A 27145-nucleotide genomic window follows, 5' to 3' on the forward strand; every position below is an offset into this window, starting at 1 on the left:
TATATTACTTTTTTTCCATGTTCGGACCCCACAGAGAGATCAATCTCACAGAATGCAACTCCGCAATGTTCATCAGTCATCATAACCCCAAAACAACAAAAGGTTCACATTTATTTCATGCAGATACAAAAGTAGTGTTAGAAGAGTGTTGGTTGCAAATCAGGGATTTCTAAATGTCCGTACTCCTTGTTACAAAACTATTCAAATCAGTTTTTATTTAAAATAATTAACCAGCAACCAAAAATGTTATCCCTGCTGAATGCAAACAAAAAAGCAAAATGCACAAAAACAAAGGGGACCATTCAATTCTGAGCGATTTCAGTTTTAACATTTAAGAATATTCATTTTAGTTTCATTAAAATGATAAAAATGAAAAATGAGAGCCTGAAGCTATTCTTAAGACCCCAGCATGAGATACATGACGCATACTGATAAGAATTTCTTAATAAAATGCGTCTGTCACCAAACCTTCTGGAGTCCTGGGTCTCTGAACCATTAAAAATTACTGTAACTTTAACCATCCGAGTTTCTAATTAAAAGTGCTCGCCTCGTAATGTCTAGTCAAATGAAAGGCTTCCTCTGATCTCGCAAATAAATTAATCGTCCATCAGTGCTTCCCTATTAATGCTAGTGGGAGGAAGAGACGCTGAACTGAAACGGCCACATCTAATGTGCCGGGTTAAAGGAAAGCTTTTCAAGGCTGGCCCTGCCCGGCTTTTGATGACGGGGCGCGATACAGAAAATGGAAATTTGTTTGAGTTAACAGTGTCTGCCTGTGCAGTTAGAAGATTAATGGTGCGACAGCAGGGCAGTTGGTACACAGACACCAGATGAATGCAGCATGGATCAAAAGGTTACGACTCAGAGAGAGCCGCATGCCATTTCCAGCTCGGGGAGGGATGAAAGACGCGTGTTACCTCCGCTATCAGCACACCCCATTCATCTACAAAAGAGGTGCCTGATTGAGATGAAGGTCAGTTTGCACAAATTGACAGAAGTCTGGAGAAACCGCAAGCTGCTCATCCTTTTCTTCATTTTTTTATTATGGATTTATGTACTGCTGCTACCTTTGGATGATACGTGAGAAAAATACCCAGCTCTGTTTTCCCTTTGCATTCTTCACATACTGTCTGAGTCGACCACGTGGAGATTTAGTATGCTTAGCGTTCCACTGGCAATCCATGCACAACGTCAAAGGCTCGGTGGAATGAATGGAGTAGTGGGGAGATCAGAAAATCATCTCTCGTATGAATTCGACCTGGTCCGATTCTCGGCCGGGGCCCAGAGGCGGCTGCACAAAAGGCCCTTTATTGATGCGCACCTGATGTGCTGCAGCCCAGCTCTGTTCCCACAGAGATTCCCTTCTCTGCTCCACCTCCCTGCTCTCTGCGGGCCTTTGGCAGCACCAAGAAGGGCCTGGCGGCGGTCCGGGAGGCTGTCCACACTGCCTGTTATTTCTGCAGGGCTGCTCAGCCCAGATGCTCCATAGCCTGAAGAAAGATGGGACAGAGCTGAACGGCCGAGGCTTGCGCACCTCAAGTGTGTGCTGAAGAGAAACACCAGTGAGCAACTCCCGCCAAGCTTGTGAATGAGTGTGCTGGGGAAATTAGAAGAGGAAGGAAGAGTGGGTGAGAAAGAGAGAGTGACGGAGCAAGAACAACAAGACAAGCGTGCAGGAGCTGTGCATTACTCACTGCATTGTTTCTGCCCTATTTCCACCAGTCTGCCCCAAACACCGAAACAAATCACATACACACACTAAAAAATTTCAATGATAAAACAAATGTGGAAGAAAATAACAAAAAAGTTTGATGTCAACTGGCATTGTAATCATTGACAAAATGTAATAGAGTTATTGTAGCTTCAAAGCTGAATGCAGCCTCAACATTGTATTCAAACCGCCCGTCATTCACAATGAAGGTTCTCCTACCTGGCTATTTACATGTAGTGAGTGGAAAAGTCAGTGAATGCTGCGCGAAACCGACCTGTGTTATTCTTTCTTCATTTTATTAAAGTTTATTCTGAAATAAACACGGAGTTGGTGTTTATTGCTATTTGTTATTTTCCTTCATATCCAAAAAATGTCCACCTGACCAAACAAAAGTCATTGGTTGGGATGGAAAGGAAAGAGGAGGAAAATCAGCCAGTATGTTTCATTTGTGGAAACCCATTCAGAAAGGAGCCCAGGTGGCCGCTGTACCTCATGAAGCTGAGAAAAGTGCCATGACTGTGCAAAACTCTCATCAAAGGGATGAATGACTGCACTGACCGTTCGAAAACATGAGACGAATGTAATTCGTTTTTTTATCAATTGATAGTTCAGTGTGTGTTCATGGCAGCAGATATGTAGCCCATAGTACCAATAATAAAATGTCAGCATTTTAACAACTTAATTGTTGATTATTGCTAGAAGTATAAACTGTTCCATGTGATGGAATAATACTCTGTAATAATACTAGCTAGTTCATGTTAGACCAATAGCAAAGTGCATAGGAAATCCCTTGGAACCTTATGTAAAATGTCCATAAAGAATCTGTTACATACATTCAGGTTTTCATTACCAGCTCATATACTACACAGTCCTGACAAAAAAAATAATGAAACACAGACGCTTTCCGCTTCTCTTCATTACAGACTAAAATCCCTTGTGAATCCATGCTATGAAGAGTATAGCACAAACCCAGCCCTATCAAGACATCCCTTGCTGCTGCAGTTATCAGCGTTTCAGGAAGAAGGGGGGGGGGGTGGCTTAAGTTGAGAATGATTCATGGGCAGAGCAAGTCTTCTCCTCTATCACCCTGCACCCCACCCCACCAAGATCCTAACCAAAACCTGCTGCCTCTCTGTGTTTACATTTGCCTGGCTCTCGCAGCTTCATCAGGTTTCAGTACACAGGAAGACTCACAGCAATAACAAAAAAGGTCTTCAAAAGGAGTTGCCGGCATTAAATGTTTTCACTGTCCAGTTATGAAAATCATCTGCCGCTACATGAACGTGCAGGGCAGTGTTTTGAAGTGAGGTACATGCAGGATCTCCCAATCATCTGCATCTGATCTAAAAAAAAAAAAATGACACACATGGCCATGAGCACATAAATATGTACGCTTAACAGGTGGTCAAAGACCTCTAGTAGTTCAGCTCACAGAGGAAGGAAACGAAGTTCTCTTATGGGGGGACAGACACAAATGACTGAAGCAGACTGTCGATTTCACACACACACACACACACACACACACACACACACATGCTAAGAAACTGCTTGAAACCTGGTGGTGCTGGGATACCGTGAAATGAGGGGCAAAGCCAGAATACCTGGAAGCCTTGGATGCGGGCCAGGTACTCCAGCTGTTGGGAGGGCTGCACAGCACCGGCATGCAGAGCAGGTGCCTTCCCCTTCATGCCCAAGGCCTCGGCTGTAGGTGAGGTGCCGTTGAGAAGGAGCTCCCTGGCGATGGTTGCCGTGTTCCCAGTGGTGGTGTAATACGGCTCTTTGGAGCTCAGGTAGCTCACTGGCGTCCCAGGGCCACCTTTGATCCTGCTGGCCTCCATCTCCTGGTAAACGTCAGGGGAGAGATGGAGGATTCCCTTTTGTGCTGATGGTGTTAAGAGGAGAAATGGAATTAAGCACTATCCACAGGTCATTTTGATTTGTCAATGAAAAATACAGTCTGCACTGGTCTTGGATAAATTTGGAAACATCATTAAACATAAAAGCCTGGAGAGCTTTGAAAAAGAAGTGCTCATTGGTCGACCACATTTAACAATGAAAAATTAATTGATTCTTTCTGCACAACACAGACACAATTTCAGTGATTTGGTTGACCCAGGGCCAAGCGGTTGGCCTATTAGTTGCAAGAATGATAGAATGACGTGGTGGAAACACCGTTTTGGACATGGCAGTCCATATAGAACTGCCAAAAAAATCATGATCACATATTTTGTAAAGGTAAGCCTTTAGTAATAAAATATTATTCCAAGAAAGGGCTTAAAATAATGACCCTACTTCTGTCTGATTCAGTTGCTTGGCACCATCTGGCATGTAAAAGCTGGCAATAATGTACATAAATAAATAAATAAAAAAGTTTTAATAGATGCAGTGACTCTGAGCCAACCACAGTGCAAGACAGGAACCAACTGATAAAAGAGAGTGTACCATTCAGAACACTGTACATGGAACGTTGCCAACCCTACACAGAAGGCATGCGTCTAGTGGGTATGGAAAGTATTCAAACCCCCTTAAATTTTTCACTCTTAGTTAACGTGCAGCCATTTGCTAAAATCCTTTAAGTTTCATCATGTACTCACAGTACCCTATATTGACAGAAAAACACAGAATTGTTGACATTTTCACAGATTTATTAACAAAGAACAACTGAAATATCACATTGTCCTAAGTATTCAGACCCTTTGTTGTGACGCTCATACATTTAACTCACGCTCTGTCCGTTTCTGCTGATCATCTGCTTGAGATGGTTCCACACCTTCATTTGAGTCCAGCAGTGTTTGATTATACTAATTGGACTTGATTAGGAAAGCCACACACCTGTCTATACAAGACCTTACAGCTCACAATGCACGTCAGAGAATCATGAGGTCAAAGGAACTGCCTGAAGAGCTCAGAAACAGAATTGTGGCAAGGCACAGATCTGGCCAAGGTTTTTTTTCTCGCAGCACTTAAGGTTCCTAAGAGCAGAATGGCCTCCATAATCCTTAAATGGTAGACGTTTGGGATGACCAAACCCTTTCTAGAGCTGGCCGTCTGGCCAAACTGAGCTATCGATTGAGAAGAGCCTTGGTGGGAGAGGTAAAGAAGAAAGGGACTTTCAGTAGAGTTGGATATAACTTTTTGGCCTTAATTCTGAGTGATGTGTGAAGAAAATTTACCATCCAACCTGTCAGAACTGGAGAGGTTCTGCAAGGAGGAATTGCAGAGGATCTTGATTCCAAACAGGAGCATTATCAGAAATGTTGTCATCCACAGGCAGAGAACGTAAGTGGCGCTGTAACTCCCAGGTCTCACCCAAAGGGCACTCCTTGTTTCACACCTATTTCTCCTCTGTGGTGTCATTGTTGCCCAACATGCTATTTTCATAAGAAATGTACATCGTAGAGATGATTTGTTGTAGTTGCTGTATGTGGTTCTGCAGCTGCTGCAGCACAACCACAGGCATGCTATCTGCCATCATTGTATGTATGACGAGTTTGGGGTTATAGGTCAGTTTGGATGTTGGGCAATATGAGTTTTCACAAAAATTTCAGCACTTACGCACTTCCGTGTGGATGCAGGGCCACATAAGAATTTTCCTGTTTTCGAGAAAAATGTTGTAGTGTGGATGGGGTCTAAAACTCCATAGTTAGTAGTGCTGTGCAATTAACTGCAATCCCAAAAAAATCACGATTTAAGCACATTTCTAAACCACTTAAGGCTGCGATTTTATCCATTACATTTACATTTACATTTACGGCATTTATCAGACGCCCTTATCCAGAGCGACTTACAATCAGTAGTTACAGGGACAGTCCCCCTGGAGCAACTTAGGGTTAAGTGTCTTGCTCAGGGACACAATGGTAGTAAGTGGGATTCGAACCCGGGTCTTCTGGTTCATAGGCGAGTGTGTTACCCACTAGGCTACTACCACCCACATTAATTTATTTAGATTATTTAGAATGTATTCAGAATACGTTCTTGTGCGCATGATTTTAATATGTTAACCAATCAGAGCTGACGCAGCGCACAGGGCAATCACAGCTAAGCTGAGCGGGAGAAAGATGGTAACCAATCAGAGAAAATCAATGTCAGTCGTTTGGGAGTATTTTGGATTCAGGAGAGAGGATGTCACAGAGCAAGATAATTTGCAAGGCTTGTGAAATAATTATTCCAACGAAATAGAGCAATACTACAAATCTGTTCCAACACTTAAAACCGTGTCATACAAAAACTGCATGATCAATGCATGTCGACAAAGACCATTGAAACAAACAAAAGCACACAGACAGCCCGGACAGAAAAACAGTTGCCAAAATTGCAATCGCAATATTCGTTCAAAAAAATCGCAAAATGATTATTTTGTCCATATTGCACAGCACTAATAGTTAGGTATCGTTCTTATCTTCATTCATATCTTATCGGAAACTACATCCACCGTCACTCGTCTTCCATTGGCTTGGAAGTAATACCTCATCTGAAAGTTACTTGTGCTAAGATTTAATATAATATTAGTTGACCTCTCTAGTGGAAGCAGTTTCAACCTAGTCCGTGTTGAAAATATGAGGTTCATTTGGGTGTTTAATTTTTTGGCCAGTCCCAGTATTATGTTCTTTCTTATTCAACGCTGCTGCTCTGCCACGGATTTCCATTCTGCCCAGTGTCACAATTAGTAATAAAAGACCCAGATTATTCACAGGAGGATTAAACAATGGATGCCATTGTTATACAGGGTCAAAAACATTAGGCAAGCCCAACCATTCCATGATAATCACAAACAAAAGTGACATTGTCCCAACTAGAATGCTAATTGCATAAAATATCCTATAATCTCACAATTAAATTCAGTTTCACACAAACATTTGGAAATAAGGTGATAGTGAGCAGACAGCAGGATTTCTCTCCTCTGAGAGCATTGGCTCATTTGACATAAGTGCCAGGTTGTCTCTTTTTCAACCGATGGAAGACTCCAGGACTAGATGCAACCCAGGTCCTGTTGAGTCTGCAGTTCCGTCCAAGAAAAGCCAGAAGTCTCAGCATCTCAACAAGAATAAAAAGGTGGAGTCTTTTTGGTAGACTTGGTGGTTCTGGATTAGCCCCCTGGAAAAACATACAACTAAGATAAGGTCATTGGAGATCTGTGAAAGCAGCTGTTTCAAGCAGAACAGCTGTGCGCCAGCACTGAGGCTGGAGAACGTTTGACTCTCTGCTTCCTGTTAAGCATTTGCAGTGCTGCAAAGCTGCAGCCGCTCAGACAAAGTGTTATGAAAATCTTATCAAACTTCACACTACGCAAAAGCATAAATATTATTTGATGTAACTGCTTGGAATGCAAATTTACAAATTAGTTCTGCGCTGTGTTTGTGCTTCAATTGGGCGCTGTTGAGGGAAATGTAAATCGGAAACATCCGTCAGGTCTCTCTGGTCATCGCAATAAGTCCAAATGCCCAGAAATAGAGCATCTGACACAGATTCTTCATAATGTCCATTGGCAACTTCCAATGCATTACTGCATGGCTGATAAACCATGCGCACAATGGGAAATATCATAAAAACTGTGACATTGCAGCCAAAATGACATCATCAGAATAATACGGCAGAATGAATGCCTAAAATCAATAAATAATTAAACAAAAAAGGACTGGTGGAAAAAAAACTACCCACAAGCTCATGCCTCCCCTCTGCTGTATCCCCTGGTTCCTGAGGTCCCACCCAAGCTAATGGGCTTTGCTTGAGAACGGTGTACTGGCCATCGGCCAACCTAGGGCCCAGTGCCTGATTTAAAACAGATAACAACAAGAGCCCAAACTGTAAATCAGCTCGGATACTAAACACAAACGTGCACGCTCAACTCAGGCATGCACGCACACACACTCGCACACAGAGAAATGCGTCAGACAGACAAGCACGTCAGGAAATTAAATGTGGCAACTCCGCTTACAGAGAAAAAAAACACTGCTGCAATGCCGCATGGGAGTGGAGGGGAGTTCTCTCGCTTTTTCTGGCAGAACTAATCATTTTTGCATGCTCCCTCATGGCACAGATTCATGCAGAATAGGCTGGAAAAAAGAAAGGTTTGGACAATGAACTGCCTGACCAGGACGCATCATCAGGACCACACATACCTCTATCGTCATGTCGTTATGTCGACGAAGAGTTACGGCCCAGTTACACGCAGGTCCTGGATTCGTTTCCACTTTCCAGTTTTGTGTATTATGAAAGGCGGATCAGGCTTCTACCTTTAATCTATGAGCGCTTCAAAAGGCCACCTCAGGATAACGTAGCAGAGAAGTGATGATGTGATGACAGACTGTCTCATTTCTTTCTATGAAGACCTTTTACCTAGACTCTAAGACCACATGGACACATGACCCATAGACGAGACAAGGCTAAGTTCTAATATCTGTCATCTGTCATTTGGTTGCTACGACTGAGCGACCAGTGGGTTTCCGTACTCCGCTGGAGACGTGCAGAAGTGGACGACGCGGTCCAATGTATATAACCACTATAACTGAATCACTATAACCACTATTAAAGGAATCTCAAAGCGGCCGACCCCTGTCAGCATCTACTAAAATTAGTAGTTTTATTCCAGTCATCTCCAGAGATGGAGAAAATGCCAACCATGGATTTGGATCACAAGTGAGACGTACAAATTGATTTGATTTGTATTTATACTTTCAATAAAGTAGAATTAAGCATGAGTTTTAATTAGGAAAGTTTGGCCCAGTAAAAAGAGATTTTGGTGCAGGAAAATATATCCTTATCCCCAATGAGAACGCAGGTATATTCTGATTCCTGAATCTCATGCTCAACTCCTCGACTCATCAGCTCTGATGAAACAGAGTGTATCAGAGCGCTGTTGTCATTAAAATGCATGTTCTGGGCAGGAGCATTGAAGTGAATACCAATTGGTCTGTCCTAATTCTACAAATCTTGGGGGAGCTGGATTAATACAAAACACAGAAAATACAGCGGAACATCCAGTTGTGAATACGTTCCTTTGATGCCTGCAAATTGGTCTTTGATTATGCGCCCCTCATCCAACAGAGGCTTCATTATATAACTTTATGCGCACATCCCACCAACATGGGAAAATCCACGTCCGAGGGTCCTGGGGAGCAAGGTCACTAATCCAGATTGGCAGGCTCTAGCCGCGTACAGGAAAAGGAGGGGCAGAAATCTGGCTATGAAAGAGGGCATGAATTTGCAGGCTCCCCACACCATCAGAACAGCGATTGAGCTGACAGTCAGGTGGCCATTTATCAGTCAGACAGATTAAATGGCTGGACATCACCTGAACGATGTGCTGGAAGAGGAACACTTACTGTTATTCGTGGCTTCGGGAAAAACCACCCTTTGTCCGTTCCAGCCTTTGTTGTCCATCTGCAGCAGTCGTGAGAGGGATGGGGATACACAGAGATATGCAAAAGAGAAAAAAGAAAGAGAAGCCGGATCACCAAACCACATTTCATGCATGTCAGAAAAGTTGCTTCCTACTGTTCTGAGGGCCAAGGTTGGAGGGAGAACTTGGTCCAAAATTAAGACATCCTACAGCAACTGTCAGAAACCTTGCCAAGACATTAAAAAAACAAGGACACAAAGGTACTTTCTCTCCGCACTCTTACACAAAGCTGTAGTCTCATTAGAAAAGCTAACCATCACCCATTAGACACCACAGAGTTACTGGCCCTGAATGTAATGAGAATATGTGAAGAATGATCTATCTGGGAGACACTATGGCCGCTTTCTCCTGCGTTTAATGGTTTTGGTCAGACTGAAGTAGCGGATGGATTGAATGGCTGACCTTGTCTGGGGACGTTTGCAGCGGTGTGGATGATTTGTAACCCAGCTGGAGAAGCATGGCCTCGGCGGCATTTCGTTTTGCTACCTTCTTGTTGGGTCCTGTCCCTGTAGCCACTTCCCCACAGACTTTCACCTGCAAACACACAAGAAAGGGTTATTCAGTACATGCCAACTAGTTACATTTATTTCGGTATTGGCCTGTATATGGTGACCCAAAATATAAAACGACTCCCCATTTTTCAAGGCTATTTAAAACACTACCAGTGCCATCTACCAGTATTCCGTTTTTTTTTTGTCTGGACTGACATATTCGGATATAAGATAGATTTTGAGGGAAAATTTGGGTCAACACAGGAAGCACCTTTTAGAGCCATGCAATTGCAATTTGCTTGTGAGAAGAGAGAGGAGAAACTGAACAGTCCTGCAGTAGAATAATAATCTAATTTCAATAATTATTCACTAATAACTATTAATTAATAACTGGTAATTCATTAATAATTTCAGCCTTCCTCGGGCAACACAGAATTACATTACTTCTTCAGGTACTTAGTGGAAGTAATGCTGACTGCATATGAAGTCACTGCAATGCTTTATGAAGTACCTGTCTAAGAGTGAGTACGAGTGTGACATTTGTAGCTATTGTATTATGTGCTGGCAAAATGGATCTTGTAGATGTTCAAATAAAATAAACAGATCCTTACCGAAGAAATGCTGACATCAAATTAAATCAAATAAAAATAAAATCTAAGGCCTGAGGCTGATCACACAAAAAAGAGAAACTTGCAAACTTCTTTAAAATGACATCACAAGAGATGGTCAAATGTAATGGCCAGCGGTATTAAATCATGTACAGCTTCAGAGTGCTACATCGACTAAAGCCCAGGAACAGAAACTCATTTATGCTCGCAGCCTCTGCTGGGAACAATGTGGAAATTTTAGAAGCAACTTGGCCACACAAAAGAAACACACACAAGCAGGAGCTAATGCCTTGGTGAAAGAGCCATGAAGAATCGCTTGTTGGAGGGCAGCATTATTGCGTGCTCGCAAACACACTGCCTGGCTGAAAGGGGGAGATTACTTAGCAGGGGAGAGGGAGGGAAACGCGACGGGAAGAGATGGTGGTATGGTAAATAAAAACACTCTGCTGGCTGTTTCGGTGTCAGATTAACTCCTTTAAGGGAAATTGAGAATAAGTGTTCATGGACTTAAAGTAGATAAGAGTATATAAGACTAGTCTGGGATTCATTTTTGCAATTAACGAAACTGTGACACACTGTGATCTTAGCGTGGTACCTCACTGGGATGGGACATCCGGTAAAGACAGCTCTTGCTGTTGTTGTAACAGCCTACAGCAAAGAAAACATTAGTCAGTTCCAGACTCAACAGGAAAAGTCAGAGAATGAGGGAGTGTGTGGACGTTGTCCGGAAATTTAACTGTAAGAGACCTAAAGACGATTTCAGGAAACGCATGTCAGCAGTGTCACTGACCTCTGGTTCCCAGACATCGTACTGCCTAAGAAAAAAAAAAACTTTTATATAAATGGTCAAAAACCATATGAAGTTTGAAAGCCATTTTAAAAGGAAATCTATTTTCCTCAATTACTACAAACCATTCATTAATCCTACAGGTAAAAGGCAGTGTGTTCCACATTCATTGTTAATTTAGACTAATCGGCACTTCATTAGGCATGTGTGGGTGAGGGAGACTGGGCCAAGGGGCAGGGCGGCCTCGGACGTGACTGAAGGTTACCGATAATCAGCGTCTGTGGAAGTCGGGAAGCAGAAGACATGAGTTCCTGATGAAGACAGATGACCCAGCAGGATGTTATCAGTGTTTGTCCAGCATGGCTCCTCTCTCCCTCGTCTCACTCTCTCCCATCCTCTCTCCTGGTTTGTGTGTGTTTTGTTTTTTTTTCTTTTCTTTTTCTGAGATTCCCTTTTACCTGCATGATGAATTCCCTGCGACGCGGCATCCCTCGCTCCGACAGCAACGTGTACTCGGGCTCTTTCTCTTTCTTGGCCTGCTGTATCTGTGCGAGCCGGCTGATGGGATTCATGCCCTGCCCATACTCTGGCCCAGTCTGAAAGAATAAGAATTTAGAGAAGAAAAGATGAAGGTCTAGTAAACATAAAAGTGCATTCAAGGAGAAAATGAAGAAACTGTTCTGGACAAAATGGATTTTGTGAGTAGTAGAACATTTTACAACATAAATCTCACCAATACTCATATATAATTACATATTTGAAGGTGAACACCCACCTCTTTATGCAAATTTGAGATATATTTGGTGGGGCAAAGTATCATATTGAAGAAACATATAATACATCACCAACACTTTATGTGTTTACCTAGTAAATTGACTAGAATGTGGTGTAACCTTGTGATGTAAATGGATGATAGCTACACAGGGGTTTCATGAACTCCTGTTCAAATGACTGGGAGCTATGCTGAAGTCTGAATCATACAGGTTATGTGTGGTGATAGATCAACTCTAACAACATAGTTAGGCAAAATCTGAATGATGCTACTGTTGGTTAACCTGTCCACATGATAATACTAATTTTTTTTTTTTTACAATATGTTATTTCAGCACTCATGTAATACTCCTAATGAACTAATTAAGCAGGAAATGACTCCACAATCAGAAAGTGCTGAGACCAGACAAAGCCTTATATAGCAGAGCTCTGTGGAGAATGGGTGGTTGACTCTTTGAATGCCCAGTCAATTGATATGTTGATTAGGTTCACTCTTATATGTTATGCAACGAATAGAATTTGTTCTTTACTCTGAGTGTAAATCCTTTCTTGCTTCAATGAATAATTTTTGCATCACTATTGCACCACAGAAGGGGCACTTTTTAAAGGGATAACTCTTGTGAATTACTGATACTGCCTACTTAAGAAAAGCCTATAAACAATACCTTCAGTATGGTCTTAGGCCGTTTCTTGTAGTGCAGTTTGGGTTTTTCCACTACAGGTAGGAATGGCAGTTTCTTTAATTCCTGAAGGATGGACAGCGCAGCTCGTTTTTTGGACAGCTTCTTGCTGTTCCCTTCTCCTTCAGCCGAGAACTCTCCCACTGTCACTCGGGTAAGGAAGCTCTTCATGTGCGGTGGGCCGCTCTCCTTCAGAACCTGAGAAAGCAGGAAGTCTGGTGCTCACACAAGGGCAGGCAAATGATCTGCGTGTAAATCTTCAGCGTAGCTGCTGAGCACATTAACGTCTAATAAAAAACAGCCCCATGGGCTTCTCTTTCAGCCATCAATAAATTCATCAGTTCTTTATTGCGCTGGGAAATGCCATTTATTAATTGCATTCAGATTTTTTGGAGAAATAAATGTGTGCATGCCCACACAATCTCCAGCCTCACTGCGTTAATAGTCACACGCACAAATAGCCAGATCTGTCATTCTGAGGAAGCAGTGGCAGAATATTCTATACTGGAGGAAAACATATGTGTATCCACACACACACACACACACACACACACAAAACACACTGGGGCAGTGGTGGCCTAGCGGTTAAGGAAGTGGCCCTGTAATCAGAAGGTTGCCGGTTCGAATCCCGATCCGCCAAGGTGCCACTGAGGTGCCACTGAGCAAAGCACCGTCCCCACACACTGCTCCCCGGGCGCCTGTCATGGCTGCCCACTGCTCACTCAGGGTGATGGGTTAAATGCAGAGGTCAAATTTCACTGTGTGCATCGTGTGCTGTGCTGCTGTGTATCACATGTGACAATCACTTCACTTTAAAAATGGCCACGTGTGTGCTTCAGATTCCTGGTGTGATCGTTAGAGCCTTAGTGACGTTGTCGGGGTAATGCGTAATCCATTTTCAATTGTATTTTCTATCGTATTTGACATGGGCAGCAGGGTCCAGCCCAAGAGCAAGTAAAGCTGTTCCACAGCAATGAGAGAGTGAGGGGGTCTAGTTTCTGCTGTAGCTGGTCTTTACCCCTTCTCTCTGTGCTCTTTACTCAGGCTCTGGTAAAAACATGCCCTCTCTCTGGGCCTCCTCACATTCCCAGTTTCCTCCTTTTCTGGTCTGATCTGAAGCTTGCAGATCACTGATGGAAAGATGTGGGCCCGGATAGAGCCCGGCTTAATTTAAGAGGAAATGCTGAATAATACCACCATGACATACAGGCTGTCTGGGTTTCTTCAAGATGTGGGCCAGTTCTTTGCAAGACACCTTATCTGCAAAAAGCCTGGACTCAACGCCAGAGGTTGTTCACAAAAGAAACATCCACAAAGCTAAAGGAGCAACATGGCCAAATATTTATCGAGGCTTTGATAAAGGGCATTTTACAAAACCACCACTGCAGCACTCTTCCACTCACAAATCACTGTGCTGTATTCAGAAGTCACATATAAAGTCAAGTCTAAAGCGCAAATGTGCAACAGCATCACCTGACTGGTGACGAATTGTTACACTGCAATAAGGCTAAAGCTAAATATTATGAAAACAATGCTGTGGTCTTCATATTGGTCATGGGCGAAACCCACAAAAAAGGGGTGATCAGTCAATTTTTTAAGAGCTAAACCGTTACAGAAATGTAGAATAATGAAAAGCCCTTTCAAAAATAGGTTAAGACAAGTTGTGACTCAACTCTAATGAACACTTTACAGAGGTCTGTCTACACACCCAAAGCCACTGACTTGGTCCAACTCCTCAAGTGTGTAGGAGCAGCATGGTACATCTTCTGCAGGACAAATAATTAATTCTAATATGCTTATTTAGGTTAACATATCAGTGAAGGTCCACTACAAGGTCCACTGATTCAAATTCCAATACAATGATTTGGAACAGACCCTTTAGGTCTAGTTAAATACGTTCTTCCTTGTGTTGGTGATCATAATTGTGAGATAGCATCCAAAAAATCTGGGACTGGTCTAGCAAAAGGCATGTCCTTTTGTTTATTTGGTCTTTCTTTCTCTCTTGCACTGTATCATTTGACTTTCTTGAGAGATCTGGCCCATGAAAAGAGACTAGGGTAACCTTATCGAGCATTTAACAAAAAGCCAAGACAAGCCTGAAATCACAGGAGATGACTGGCCACCATTCACTGTTGCCATGACACTGGTTACTGGGTTTCCAGGGCTCTTTTAAAAAAGGCCTCTCCTAGGTGGGCTGCCGGCATGCCGCAAGGCAGGTGACGGACGTCTTCTCGAAACAACGATGACACCGCTCCCTCCTTGCAAAGTCTTGGCGCTGGGATCCGGCTCCTTTCATGGCGGCAGACGAGCTCCGGACGACGACGGAGAGACGACACTGAATCCTTGGAGGGGCGATGAAGTTTCAGCGGCCCACTGGTTGTCATGTCTGGGAGCTGCGGGGAACATTCGTCTGTCTGCTCCTCTGTCTCACACGACGCCCTGCCCAACGACACAGATCGAGCTGCGAGGCGGAAACTTGCTGTAATTCGATGTTGATCTGTCTGTAAGATTGGAAGGGCATCGGGCATTTTACGCAGAAAACACAGTGTAACGTGATGGCATGAACACATTCAAGAACCTCGGCAACTTCAGCCCAGTGAAATGGGAGGATTTCGGAGCCGGCCAAGGACAATGCCAGTGACTGATAGACTGAAGAATGGCCCTTTTGTACCACTTGTTGATGCTCTTGCCCTGCAGGGAGGTGCTTGTGTACATGATTGGGAGATTCTTGGCTTCTCTTGTGTCTGGAGTCATCTATACAAAAGTGGTGATTTATATATTGATCTCTTTGAAGCAGACATCTGCTTGAGATCACCTGACAGCACAGTCAACATGTTTAGCCTTTAGAAGAGCCTCTTCATGGTGGTGGATGATGAAACAAGACACGCTACACTGGTATAACTCACACCAAATGTTTTAATATGGCTTAGGTTAAAAGGGTAATGCAATATTACTTTGTGATGTCAGAGCCTAGGACTTCTCTCCAATTCTGATGGCAGTTCACAGAGAAAAAGGCCTACTTTGAACTAAAAAAAACGTCAGGAGAGAAGAACTGGTGGGTGAAATGTCTCCAAGATCTCACAGCTGAATAATGGTCAAACAGCATGGAAACAATAACATTTCGTGAGCAAACAGAATTGGAGTTGTGCCTTATACAGCAAGGTTTGGACAAGGCAGACACGATTCCTTTATTTTATTCTTTTCCAAGAGTATGTAGTTTACCAAGGCTTGGCTAATGAAAGGAAAGCTGGAGGCAGGAATGGGGGACGACCATATATAAAACACTACAGTGATCCTGAAACAACATGCTAGACAGTTGTGTTTGTTTTTCTTGCACATCAGGAAGGGAAATGTGATAAAGTAAATCTGTCCACATGTTTTCTATTAAACAGTCTGGGAGGAGGAAAACCACAATCTCTGAGCTGAAAGCTTACTGAAGCTTTGTCAATTTTTTCTAAGCTATTACTAAATTACTATGACCCCGACTGAGTGTGAGTAAGCTTACACTTTCCACGAAACGGCTTCTCTACACGTTTTAACATTATTAATTGTGAAATGCACCATTTCATCAATTCAACAAAGTATGCTCTTTTCCACAAATTGATTGTGGGGAAGAAATCATTAGCGTTAATGTTGCTAGACTGTAATCTACTGTGCAGCTAGTTTATGATAAGGTGACCTTGAGTAAAAGGCTAAGAGGCCCTTCTAAGAGCAAGGTACAGGATGATTAATGCAAACCCCTTTCACACTGACCTGGGTTATATCAGTGCTGATTTTGTGAACCTCACACCTATGTGAGGTGGATCAGACCAAGGTAGATGTGGGTTGATTGTCATGTGAATGATGGGGTAAAATAATCTGACTGATAGCGTGAGGAACAACAACCAAAAACTGAAGAGTTACAGTTATGAGGTATAAATTATCCATTAGAAGAAATCACAAAAAAAGAACAATAAAGGTGACTAAATTTTCAGCGGGTCTGATCTGATGGGGAAAACCACATAATGATATCTATTATTTATGATGTACTGCTGTAACAAAGACTTGTGTGTTACAAATCAATTAAAAGACTGGATGGGAATAGTACAGTGGCAACAAAAAGGTCCAGGACTAAAATTATGATCTGGAAGAGAAACTTTAATAAAAAATTTTATTGACATTTAATCTTAATTTTACCTCAAAATTGACAGGCAGGTTCCTCTTGAGAGCAATCTCATAAACAAGGCTGATTTCAGATTTACTGGCATCGCTGCTCTCCTCTGCCTCACTCTTCTCCTCGGGACGCTGAAAGAGTTACATTTCCTGTTAAGGCCTCGCGTCAGCCAAGGGAAAAAAATTTATGTTAACCTTTTTGCTGTGAATTTTTTTTTTCCCTCCCCCTCCCATATTCTCCACATTGTGTGTACTGGCCAAGAAGTCTCACAAGGGCTCACTTTATGATTTCACTCAGTGGTTGCCTAATCTGATATTAGACACTGAAAACTGCACTTCAACGCATGACTGCTGTTTCTCATGTGACTTTCTCCCAAGTCAAAGATGAACAAGGGCGGCATAGTTTTTGGTGAGAATCCACTAGCTGCATCACATTTGCAAAGCCACATGGCCATATATGTGTGTTACACAAGATCAGGTTATGTGGTGCTGTTCTGTTGTATTTTCAGTCCTGCATTCACATCAGCAATTGACACTAGAAGCAGAAAAAATTATATATCCATCAGGGTAAAAAATAGACTGATAAAATCACAGCTCAGTTTCTGTAGGTACAAGACTCCCAACTGGCAGGCTGACATATTATTAAACGCTGCTACTATTTTAAGGGGGTGGATTTTCAGATCTCATCACATCACACCATGGTCACTTTCTGCTCCATGTGAGGCCACTCATGTCACAGAAGCCAAGTTACCCAAACAGGAAGAGGAGTTGAAGAATCTGTGTTCATATACAGTCATGGCCAAAAGTTTTGAGAATGACACAAATATTGGTGCTGCTTCAGTGTTTTTAGATCTTTTTGTCAGTAGTTTCTGAGGCTTATTGAAGTATAATTACAAGCATTTTAATTACATCAAGTTTCTGCAAAGAGTCAATATATGCAGTGTCAGACCTTTTTTCAAGACCTCTGCAATTCGCCTTGGCATGCTGTCAATCAACTTCTGGCAACCCATTCCTTCAAAATCAGTTCTTAGAGTTTGTCAGATTTTGTGGGTTTTTGTTTGTCCACCCGGCTCTTGAGGGTTAACCACAAGCTCTCAATTGGATTAAGGTCCAGGGAGTTTCCTTGCCATGTTTGTTTCCCTGAACCACTTAGTTATCACTTTGTCCTTATGGCACAGTGCTCCATCATGTGGGAAGAGGCATTGTTTTTCACCAGACTGTTGCTGTCGGAAGATGTTTTTACCATTCTTTACATTTACATTGACAGCATTATCAGACGCCCTTATCCAGACCGACTTACAATCAGTAGTTACAGTGACAGTCACCCTGGAGCAACTTAGGGTTAAGTGCTCAGGGGCACAATGGTAGTAAGTGGGATTTGAACCTGGGTCTGGTTCATAGGCGAGTGTGTTACCCACTAGGCTACTACCACCCTATACCACCTTTATTCATGGCTGTGTTCCTACGCAAAACTGTAAGTGAGCCCACTCCCTTGGATGAGAAGAAGATCCACACATGAATGGCCTCAAGATGCTTTACTGTTGACATGAGACAGAACTGATAGTAGCACTCACCTTTTCTTCTTGTTTCAGGTGCCCCAAATAAGAAAGGGGCTTCATCAAAGAAAATGACTTTTTCCCCGTCTTCAGCATTCCAATCCCTGTACTTTTTGCAGAATATTTGTCTGTCCTTGGAGAGAAGTGGCTTATATGCAAATTGACAACTGAAGCAGCAAACAACAGTATTTGTGTCTTTCTCAAAACCTTTGTCCATGACTGTACTGTGTGCCACATGGATGTCAATTTAATGGCTTGCTAAATGCACTTGCTACATGCCACAACCAATAATGGATCCAAATGACTAAATCAAAGATTTAAAAAAATTGTACACAGAAGGAGTAAAATAGAGTTACTTTGGTGCAATAATGCAAAAACATTTAACAAGGCTAGACAAAAATGAGGTGCAGAGGGCAGATGCAATTAACATTAAACCCTGCTGCATGTTTTTTAAGACAGTTGTTTCAACTTTTTATTCAGTCCTTCAGGTTTGGTGTGTGTGTAAGATAAGGGGAACTCTATTAATTCAGGTCAGTCTGACAGTTGGAGTCATACCCATTGGAGGTCTGTCTTACAGAGAAGAGCTGTAGCCAACAGGCAGCCAGAAGAACAAGATTAGCCCCGGGTGTACACAGAGATGGTGTGCCTCAATTTGTAAAGCAATACACGGAAGCAGCACCTGACAAAGACCTCATTATAGAGACAAGAGCGCAAGACAGAACAAGCCGGGCGACGCCAAGCAGTTCTAAATAACCGCCACTGATGCCATGTTTTTGGGCAATAATGGGATACGATTTCCGGTAGAGGGAAATGAATATTTTGAGTTGCCTAGGGGAGGATAAGGCCAGGGAGATCTCCATCTCCTCCAGAAATTAAAATCTTGAGGTTGGTTTAAAAAAAAAAACGGCAGAGATCCTAAGGAAATGTTTCAGCCGAGTGACACATAATCTTAATATTATTCTAGCGGTTTCTTTTCTTAGCAGGAGATGTTCTGACCGCTGTTCTGTCAGCTTACCTGAGGTGGTCTCTCTGGAATGGGCTCGTTCCTCAGGGCCTGGAGGGCTTGCATGGCTGCATTGTGTCGAGCGGCCTGGCGAGTCCGCCCATCGCCAATGAACTCATTGTTTCCCACTGTCAGCTGCACATAAAATACCTTAGGCAGAGGGTAATGGTACCTAAATTGGAAACAGGCCAGAGCACAAAAGGAGAGAAAGTGAAAACGGAGAAAGAAAGAAAAAGAGAGAATGGAATCAGAGTAAGAAACGGAGGGAGGGAGGAGGAAGGGGGTGGGGGGGTGGGGGGGAAACAAAGCGTTTGATTTATAAGAGGATTAGCTTATCGAAACTTGGCAGCTTTATAACTGAACAAACTACAGACTGGAAATGATACACAATGTAAAAGTGCCTGGAGTGTTGAGAAGTTACGATAAACATTTGATTAACATGGAAATTGACAAAACACAAGCTACAAAATATGAGCAGATACTGGTGTATTTTCAATAAATATCAATGGACATTCTTGTTTTAGACTGATGAAAACTAGGACATATTTGAACAATTGCAGCAACCATGTCTGGACAGATTTATCTACAACAAAAAAACATGATGTGCAGATCCTATGATCATACAAGGCCTGGAATGGTAGATGACACCTTTGGCAAACCCATTGAGGGTTATGCTGGCTCAACTCAACAAATTTTTGGTATCATGGACCATTTGTTGAGTTCAGTCAAAATGGCCCAAATGAGGAAACATCAACTTGAAGAACAATGTCAGTCTCTAGTAAGAGTATAATAGAGACTGAAAAAGATCACAGAAGAAGAGCTGATGGCTCAGCACATCACCAAAAAACACTTATTTCCATATAATCTGTCACGAGGTTCAACTGTGATGACATCTAACTGAAATACTCCTTGCAGGTACATAAGGTCAAATGTGTCCCTCTCCGTTCCTTGAAATATTAAGAAACAGTTCTAATATTGATGTGAATGGTTATTTAGCAAAATAACATTTCATGTAATTCATTGCTCCTCTGTAAGCCAGCGTAGACACAATTCTACCCTTTCAACACAGCATAACCCCCAGAGCCTTTTCAATCTGATGCACAGTGGTGTTAAGAATGCCAGTGGGGTCCCAGACATTGTACACAAAAAAAAACTTGGGAGGCTAGATTTATAGCAGGCCAGAACCCAGACAATATTGGAGGAGTTATTAATGTTGGAAACAAGGGCAAAATTAAAGGGCCCTTCTTCAGCAGGGTCAATGACATAACAATAAGCCATTGGCAAAGAGGCTAAAATGATGGCTCTCCATTGGCCCAGGCTGAAGGCACAGCAGACAAAAGGAGGCGCAAATGTATCCCTCTCTCTTCAACTTAACACTGGCTCACCCAGTCAGGGCTGTCAGAGCGCTGTTCACTGGACAGATTTAAGGGCCTGTTTGCACTCTCAGGTCTTAATGAACCACTGCACAGCAGGACCCAGCATCAGCTTCTCCTGGGAGACTGCTCTCACACCAGTCTGTGTGTGAATATGTGCTGAATATTTTACAATTTCAAACCATACTCTGAAAAAGGAAGAATGTGCAGAAGCTCAGTGATCTAAGTCAGTCCAGCTGCTTTTTACAAATAAGGGAGTCTGAGAAACCAGTGCAGGCATGCGGAACTTGTGTTGAGTAAGAAATTTAACGGGCTTCGCTTTGACTCAACTTAAGACATTTTGTTTCACTAGCGTTGCAGTTATTCCGTCTCAGTTATTAGGGAAACACTATTTCTCACAGGGAATTGGTAGTGTTATCAGACTATCATTAGTGAATCCATGTGGGAGCAGTTAAAATCGGAACAGACGACTGAGCCACCAGGACAGAATAAAGCGCATCATTGCATGCAAAGTAATGAAACGCAGAGAAGCGTTGTTGCTCAACCAAATTATATCACAATCATTCCAAAATGACTTAAGGCACAGAGTTAAGGATGGTAAAATAAATCATTAACAGCACCCAGTGAGGCTTTGGATATATCAATGTTTGCTTATTCGTGCAGCTCAAGTATGGGTGCAATTTAATTGAGGCCACAACACATAAAAATCCAAACCAATGTACGGATGGCATCCATGTGTGTGTACTGGTGGTGCTGGAGGAGGGGAGAAAAACGGTTACAGCACATCTGTCCGAACGTCATCTGGACCTGCCAGTGAGTTCCAGGCTGCCTCAGGGGTGAGTCAGCGCTTCTCCCCCCGGCCGGGTTCCTGCAGCCACTCCTAAGGGCTGGAGGCGAGGTCCTCGCATGTGAAACGTAACCGGGCCTCGGAGGGGAAAATGCCAAGTGCAACATAGGAAGAGGGCCAGGATCTCAGCGCCGCGTTTTGGTTACAGGTGCAGGGGAGAGCGGCCCGCAGCTGAGCTTGCAGGAGGCCCTCTTTGTGCATCGTGGGAAAGAAGCTGCTGACACACAACGCAGCAAATAAAGCCCAATAAACAACCATACACACACACACACCAGCTAGTCTCTTCTGGTCTGCATTAGGGGCGGGAAGGAGATCCGATTGGGAACACCTAGGGAGGACGGATGAGGGCGTGTGGAGAAGCCCACCGGCCTTGAAAATGAGGGACGTGTCATGTGCTTGTGGGGCTGCGTGAGTGAAGCTGTGATTCAGTTTGATGGTAAGTTGATGAGAGTGTTTTCTGATGTTGCAAAATCCCTCAATGTCTCCAATCTGTACAGAAGCCTGGAAGGCAGGCTGAGCCACTGAATCACCAGAAAACAGTAATGCCAAACACTGGGAGAGTGGCTGATTTGCAGCCAATGGAGTCAACCGGCTCCCATGAGGGGGGGTGTCAAGTTTTTGGCATCCTCCTCCAGCCGCAGTACAAATGACAGGTTTCCATTTTTACCAGTGGTCACCATCATGGGGCTCCTCAGGTACACAAAGCTCCTCAAAACACTGCTAAAGTGCTCCTCTTACAAACAGACATGGGCCAGACTGTAGCACCGCCCCACAAGCGACTGTAGCAGGTATTCAAGACCAACTGGTTTCTGCCTCTGTTGTTCTGCAGGAAAACAACACTCATTGTTCAGAACAAGCACAACACTATGCAAAAGTAAACAATGTAAGCAATTTGTTAGCCCAGGGCGAGATGTAAAAACTTGAGCCTCAACAAAGTGTTGACTTTGTAAGTACTGAAAGGACTGAAATTTCACAGTTTTCTAACGAGTAACACATTTCGAATGAATCCCTGGCGGTGGAAAGATGGACTCACACTGATGATATTCCAAACCACATTCACATTTATTTTTGTCTTATTTCATGCCTTCTACAGACAGTATAATTTCATCAATCTTTTAAGATAAATTATGACACGAACAAAATTTGCTTTATTTTATTTCTTTGACCACAGGATAACTGGAGAATGTCAGGGACCGTTTTTTTTTTTATGTTTGATACTGCTTACATTCACATCCAGAACCCTGAAGAGATCTACATGATTGTGTGTCCCCTTACCATTTTTGTGCCACTCTGCACCGCCACCTCCCTGGTATCCATCTCTAATCATAAATACGAAACCTCCTTATCATAATGAAAAATCTAAGAAATAAGGAAGTAAAAGTAACATTTAGATGAAACATTGTACAGATTCAGAACTTCTTAGTTACAGAGGGGACAGTGAGGCAGCAGACTGTTGCTATGTGCCTGAGACAGGGCACTACGGATGATGCTGTATCAGGGTGTTAGACACTGGTGGGTGTCCACTGCAGATCCGTCACCTGGACAGTCTCTTTCAGCCTGGGCCAGGCAACCATCCAGTGGCCGCCTCTGCCCAAATTACTCTCTTTCTCTTTTGCCATCGGTCTCACTGCCAGCATTCAGAGCCACTTTCACACCGGACTGCTGATGACTTCATACATCTCTGGTCATTACTGGCCCAGGCGGAGGCATCTTGCCCTAATCCTGCTATGCACACTGATTGCTATCACTTTCACTCTTACCTTCTCTCTCTCTTTCACACACAGACCCCTCGACACACACACACAGCTGGAAGACTGAGTAGCAGCTTAATGGTTCTGAGAAGGAACTGATGAATGTTGAAGCTCTGTGATGGGTAAGTGGTCTCTCGGGAGACGGGGGAAGCACTTGGCAGGTACCATGACAGGATGCTGCAGCTGGCAGATGGTTGTCAGGCTGAACCACACTCCAGACTCTCTTACTTGTCTCAAATCAACAACGCTGTGGCTGGTGACTGCAAACTGCTCCGGTCCATCTGTGTGTGTGGTGTGTGTAATGGCCTTTAGAGCCTGTGTGTCTCATGTCCACATGTCCCTGTGATCCGTAAAGCGGTGCAATGGAACGGAACAGAACGGAACTGAGGAGTTCTTCACAGTTTTCATCCATCCTTATCATGCCCCAACAGGACTGTATCCCACCACACTCTTTTTATTTATCTCCCCCACAAACCTTCCAGTTGTCAGGGGGCACTGGACTGAAGGAGATGGCACCCCAGGGGAAGAGCATTTGAAACGGAAACGTGAAAATGGGTCCGAGGTTTATCAAGTCTCCTGCAAAGTGGCTGGGGTGCATTACGTCGCCACCACACACATTCCAGTTTTGTTGTTCTGACATAAAATTTTCCATTACACGTCTTCAGATAGTAAAATTCCTTAACATGTCATTTTTATGATGTGACTGGATCCAGGCCACAGTGATGACATCCTGAAAATAGAATAAAACTGCAATGGACCTGCCAACAAGCGCTAAATGACATCATTAAGAACAAATTAAGAATCAATAAGAATCATTCACATGTGCCAATGCTTGCATCAATATTACCTAATGACTTCAAGTGCCAAAGTACCTTCCAGATGACTATTTACAATAATTGTCTTTATAAAGCATTGTGCAGCATACATCTATTAAAGTTGTTCAAATGGAAGACTTTGCTTGGGATTTAGGCCAAAAACCAAACTGAAGGGAAAATGAAGCCCAGGGCACTGGAAAGGGCCATCTGTACAGTTCTGAAATGCGTTCTGCCCTCATGAGCTGCTCTCAAAATAACTTGGCAGACTTCTGCTGGGAGGGTGAGGGGCCCAGTTGAACCCCTTCCTTTCCTGTGAATGATATCAGTTTGTTTGGCAGCTGATTGCCATTTTCATTAAGGGGAGGGCGACTGTTTTATTCACAAACAATTTTGCATAATTGGACATGGCTTTTATAGGAAAATATAAAACTGATACTTGGTGAACCTTGCTGCTTGCTTACATTTTGAACAATCAAGACAACACATTCATATTCAAGGTCTGAGTGGGTTTTCAGGTACATGATTTTTTTTCTCTAGATGCTTGCACAAAATCTTGCAGGATAGTTTCCTAAAAATATTTTACTAATTGGCCCAGTAATCCCATACAATTATATGACAAAGAAAAAACTTTGAGAGCCATTTTGATGGCATGGTTTGGGTGTATTCCACCACTTTGAGGGACACATCTTGGCACAATGTGGTATGGTATTGGACATCATAATGGCTGATGAGTATGAAAATTGTCTGAATGACCATCAGTCACACACTCAATAATTTCAGGCTATGGCCAAGGTGCCACTGAGCAAAGCACTGTCCCCACACTCTGCTCCCCGGGTGCCTATCATGGCTGCCCACAGCTCACCAAGGGTGATGGTTAAAAGTAGAGGACATATGTTGTTGTGTCACCGTGTGCTGTGCTGCAGCGATTCACAATGACAATCATTTTCGCTTCACTTTCTCTTTCACGTGAGATGCTGAAGAAACAGTGGGTTAATTTTATTATTTTCTGGAAAAACACAGACATGTGAATGCCCACTCATTTCTAAAGGTCGCTGTCCTCCTTGTCCTTCCTCTTTCCTCATTTGCATTCAAAGCTACACACATCAAAACAGTGTGTCTGATTTTTGGAAAGAGACATCAAATGTCTTTTTGCACAGTGTGAATCTGCAAAGCTTTGCAATCTCGTCTCGCTGTTTACTTGTATACAGTGAGACGACAATAAAGTTAACTTTGACTTGACTTTGATACTAGGGGACCACTAATATCAAAGGGGACCTTTAACAAACAGAAAGTTGTGTAGTGAGAACAGCATCTACCCATAATTCAAAACACCAAATAAGGTAATGTCTCTAGGGATCCATCCCTCCAGTAGAGAAAGTGATACTGGAGAACCTGTGCTGAACTGGGCCTGTTTGCAGACATTCAGACCAACACAGTTCTAAAGGGACGCACAGAACATTCACTGTGCTTCAGCAAAAATAAGATTCTAGTGGAGGGTCAGCCCATCATGATTTAAGGTAAACCCGAGTGACTCCAATCACAAGAAGTCCTCCCACCTAATGCCTGACAAGGAGAAAATAGCTGTGATCCACTTCATAATGACAGATAAGGCAGTGGCCCAGTACCAATTCCCAGTGTGAATGAGTTCTGGCCTCCACTAACATACACTAACAAACTGCAAACCATACAGAATTCATAATGATGGACCTGCCTCTTCCTCTTCGTCGGCACAGAGTAGAGGTTTGTTTGGCAAAAGGGACAATAGTAAGAGCTGCCTGTAATGCAAGGTCAGCACACTAGGGAACAGGAACATGAAGAAGGTAAGAAGAAGACCCTGTGTGATGATTCACTTTATATAAAAACAAGCACAACAGCCAGCAATGTGAAAAGCCAATTTGTGAGATGATAAAAGGCTGTAGGTTCTTAGAACACCATAAACCCACTGTACATTCTGTTTATTCTAGATTCCAAGAACAATTCCTCAATGTCCTGCACTATAAAGATGACATTTATTAGCGATCACTGATTTTCACCATTTGTACATTTTGTTGGCAATGTAGCAATATAGCCCAAAAATTTATGTCTCATCTAACCCCAAGCATCAGCTGTAGCTATTGAGCAAATAAGTGACTATTCTGGCAGATGATCATGAGGGGGTGTACTACATTCTTTATAACAATCCACATGATGTGTGCTCAGTTTTGCTTTTGGTGCTGTTAGTCTTGGTAGGTTTAGATAGCTAGAAACTAGTTTCTGACCTTCCATTTAAATTGGAAAACCAGTCCATCTCATTCTGATTTAAAATAATGTCCACCTGTTAATACAATAAAAAAAAATATCACATTCAGTAATTCAGTGTGGTAGAACCTTTATCTATATTCAAAGGTTGGGACATTTGGGGACAGGTTGGGACATTGTTAAGGTCCCAACAGTCATTAATGAATAAATACAAAGGATACAATTACAGTAAAATAATATTCAAATTTAAAGAATTTAAGATGTTAAAAGATTCTAAGAGGTGACTTTGGTAAAATAGTATGTCTACAATTGATCTGCTCTCTTCTAAAATCAGATGAAGAAAAAAAGGTTCCAGAATGAAATATCTGGAAAAGGATGATTTCAAATTAACTTCCTGGAACTAGGCTGGACCTCATGAATTCAGTTGTAGCTAATCAGAAAATGCCTTACGCAACCAGCAACCATGCTCCTGACAAAGCATCACAGTTGAGCAACATGATGCTTTTTCATGAATGGGGATCTGCAGGTCTCATGGCATGACAAAGTGCATTAGATTCTTCTGGAACACTGATTAGTTTTTACTGATTAATCCAAAAGAAATTAAATCCAGACATTCAATCTATGACTATATTGTACCTGCTACAGACAGTCAACACGCAGACTGGAGGCACGCTGGCATACTCAAATTGTATAACTTTCATATTCATATTGAAACCATATTCATATTGAGTTTACATTGGTTTATCTCATTCATATCATGTTGATTAATGAGATTCGGAAATATAGACAGGAGATCCCAACAGAATAAGACAGATTTTTTTTCATTCCTTAAATTCCTTGCCATTTTAAACAACACGACAAAAGAATCCATACAGAAACAACTGGCTGTTGAACAATGAATCAGTGTAATGACATATTCTTAATCAGCGTGTTCAACAGTATGCATAGTGATGCAGTTTTCCA

General features: G+C 42.6%; 1 protein-coding gene across 6 annotated transcripts in view; it reads right to left on the reverse strand.

The window, feature by feature from the left end:
• The window catches only part of stau2 (staufen double-stranded RNA binding protein 2), a 62657-nt gene that overhangs the window by 29283 nt on the left and 6229 nt on the right, over positions 1-27145 (reverse strand). For 5 of the 6 annotated variants that reach the window (XR_003748838.1, XR_003748836.1, XR_003748837.1 and 2 more), the window contains exons 6-12: positions 19171-19330; positions 16624-16731; positions 12433-12645; positions 11455-11592; positions 9513-9644; positions 9034-9091; positions 3313-3593 (exon numbers count right to left, since the gene is read on the reverse strand). Coding sequence is in view for 3 of the 6 variants with exons in the window: in XM_028969474.1 (XP_028825307.1) it covers positions 3313-3593; positions 9034-9091; positions 9513-9644; positions 11455-11592; positions 12433-12645; positions 16624-16731; positions 19171-19330 (1090 nt within the window). In the remaining 3 variants the exon portion in view is untranslated. The remainder of the gene's footprint in view (positions 1-3312; positions 3594-9033; positions 9092-9512; positions 9645-11454; positions 11593-12432; positions 12646-16623; positions 16732-19170; positions 19331-27145) is intronic. The other variant, XM_028969476.1, reaches the window with a different exon arrangement.

This window comes from Denticeps clupeoides, chromosome 2 (genome assembly GCF_900700375.1).
Source record: "Denticeps clupeoides chromosome 2, fDenClu1.1, whole genome shotgun sequence".
Classification (NCBI taxonomy): Eukaryota; Metazoa; Chordata; class Actinopteri; order Clupeiformes; family Denticipitidae; genus Denticeps; species Denticeps clupeoides.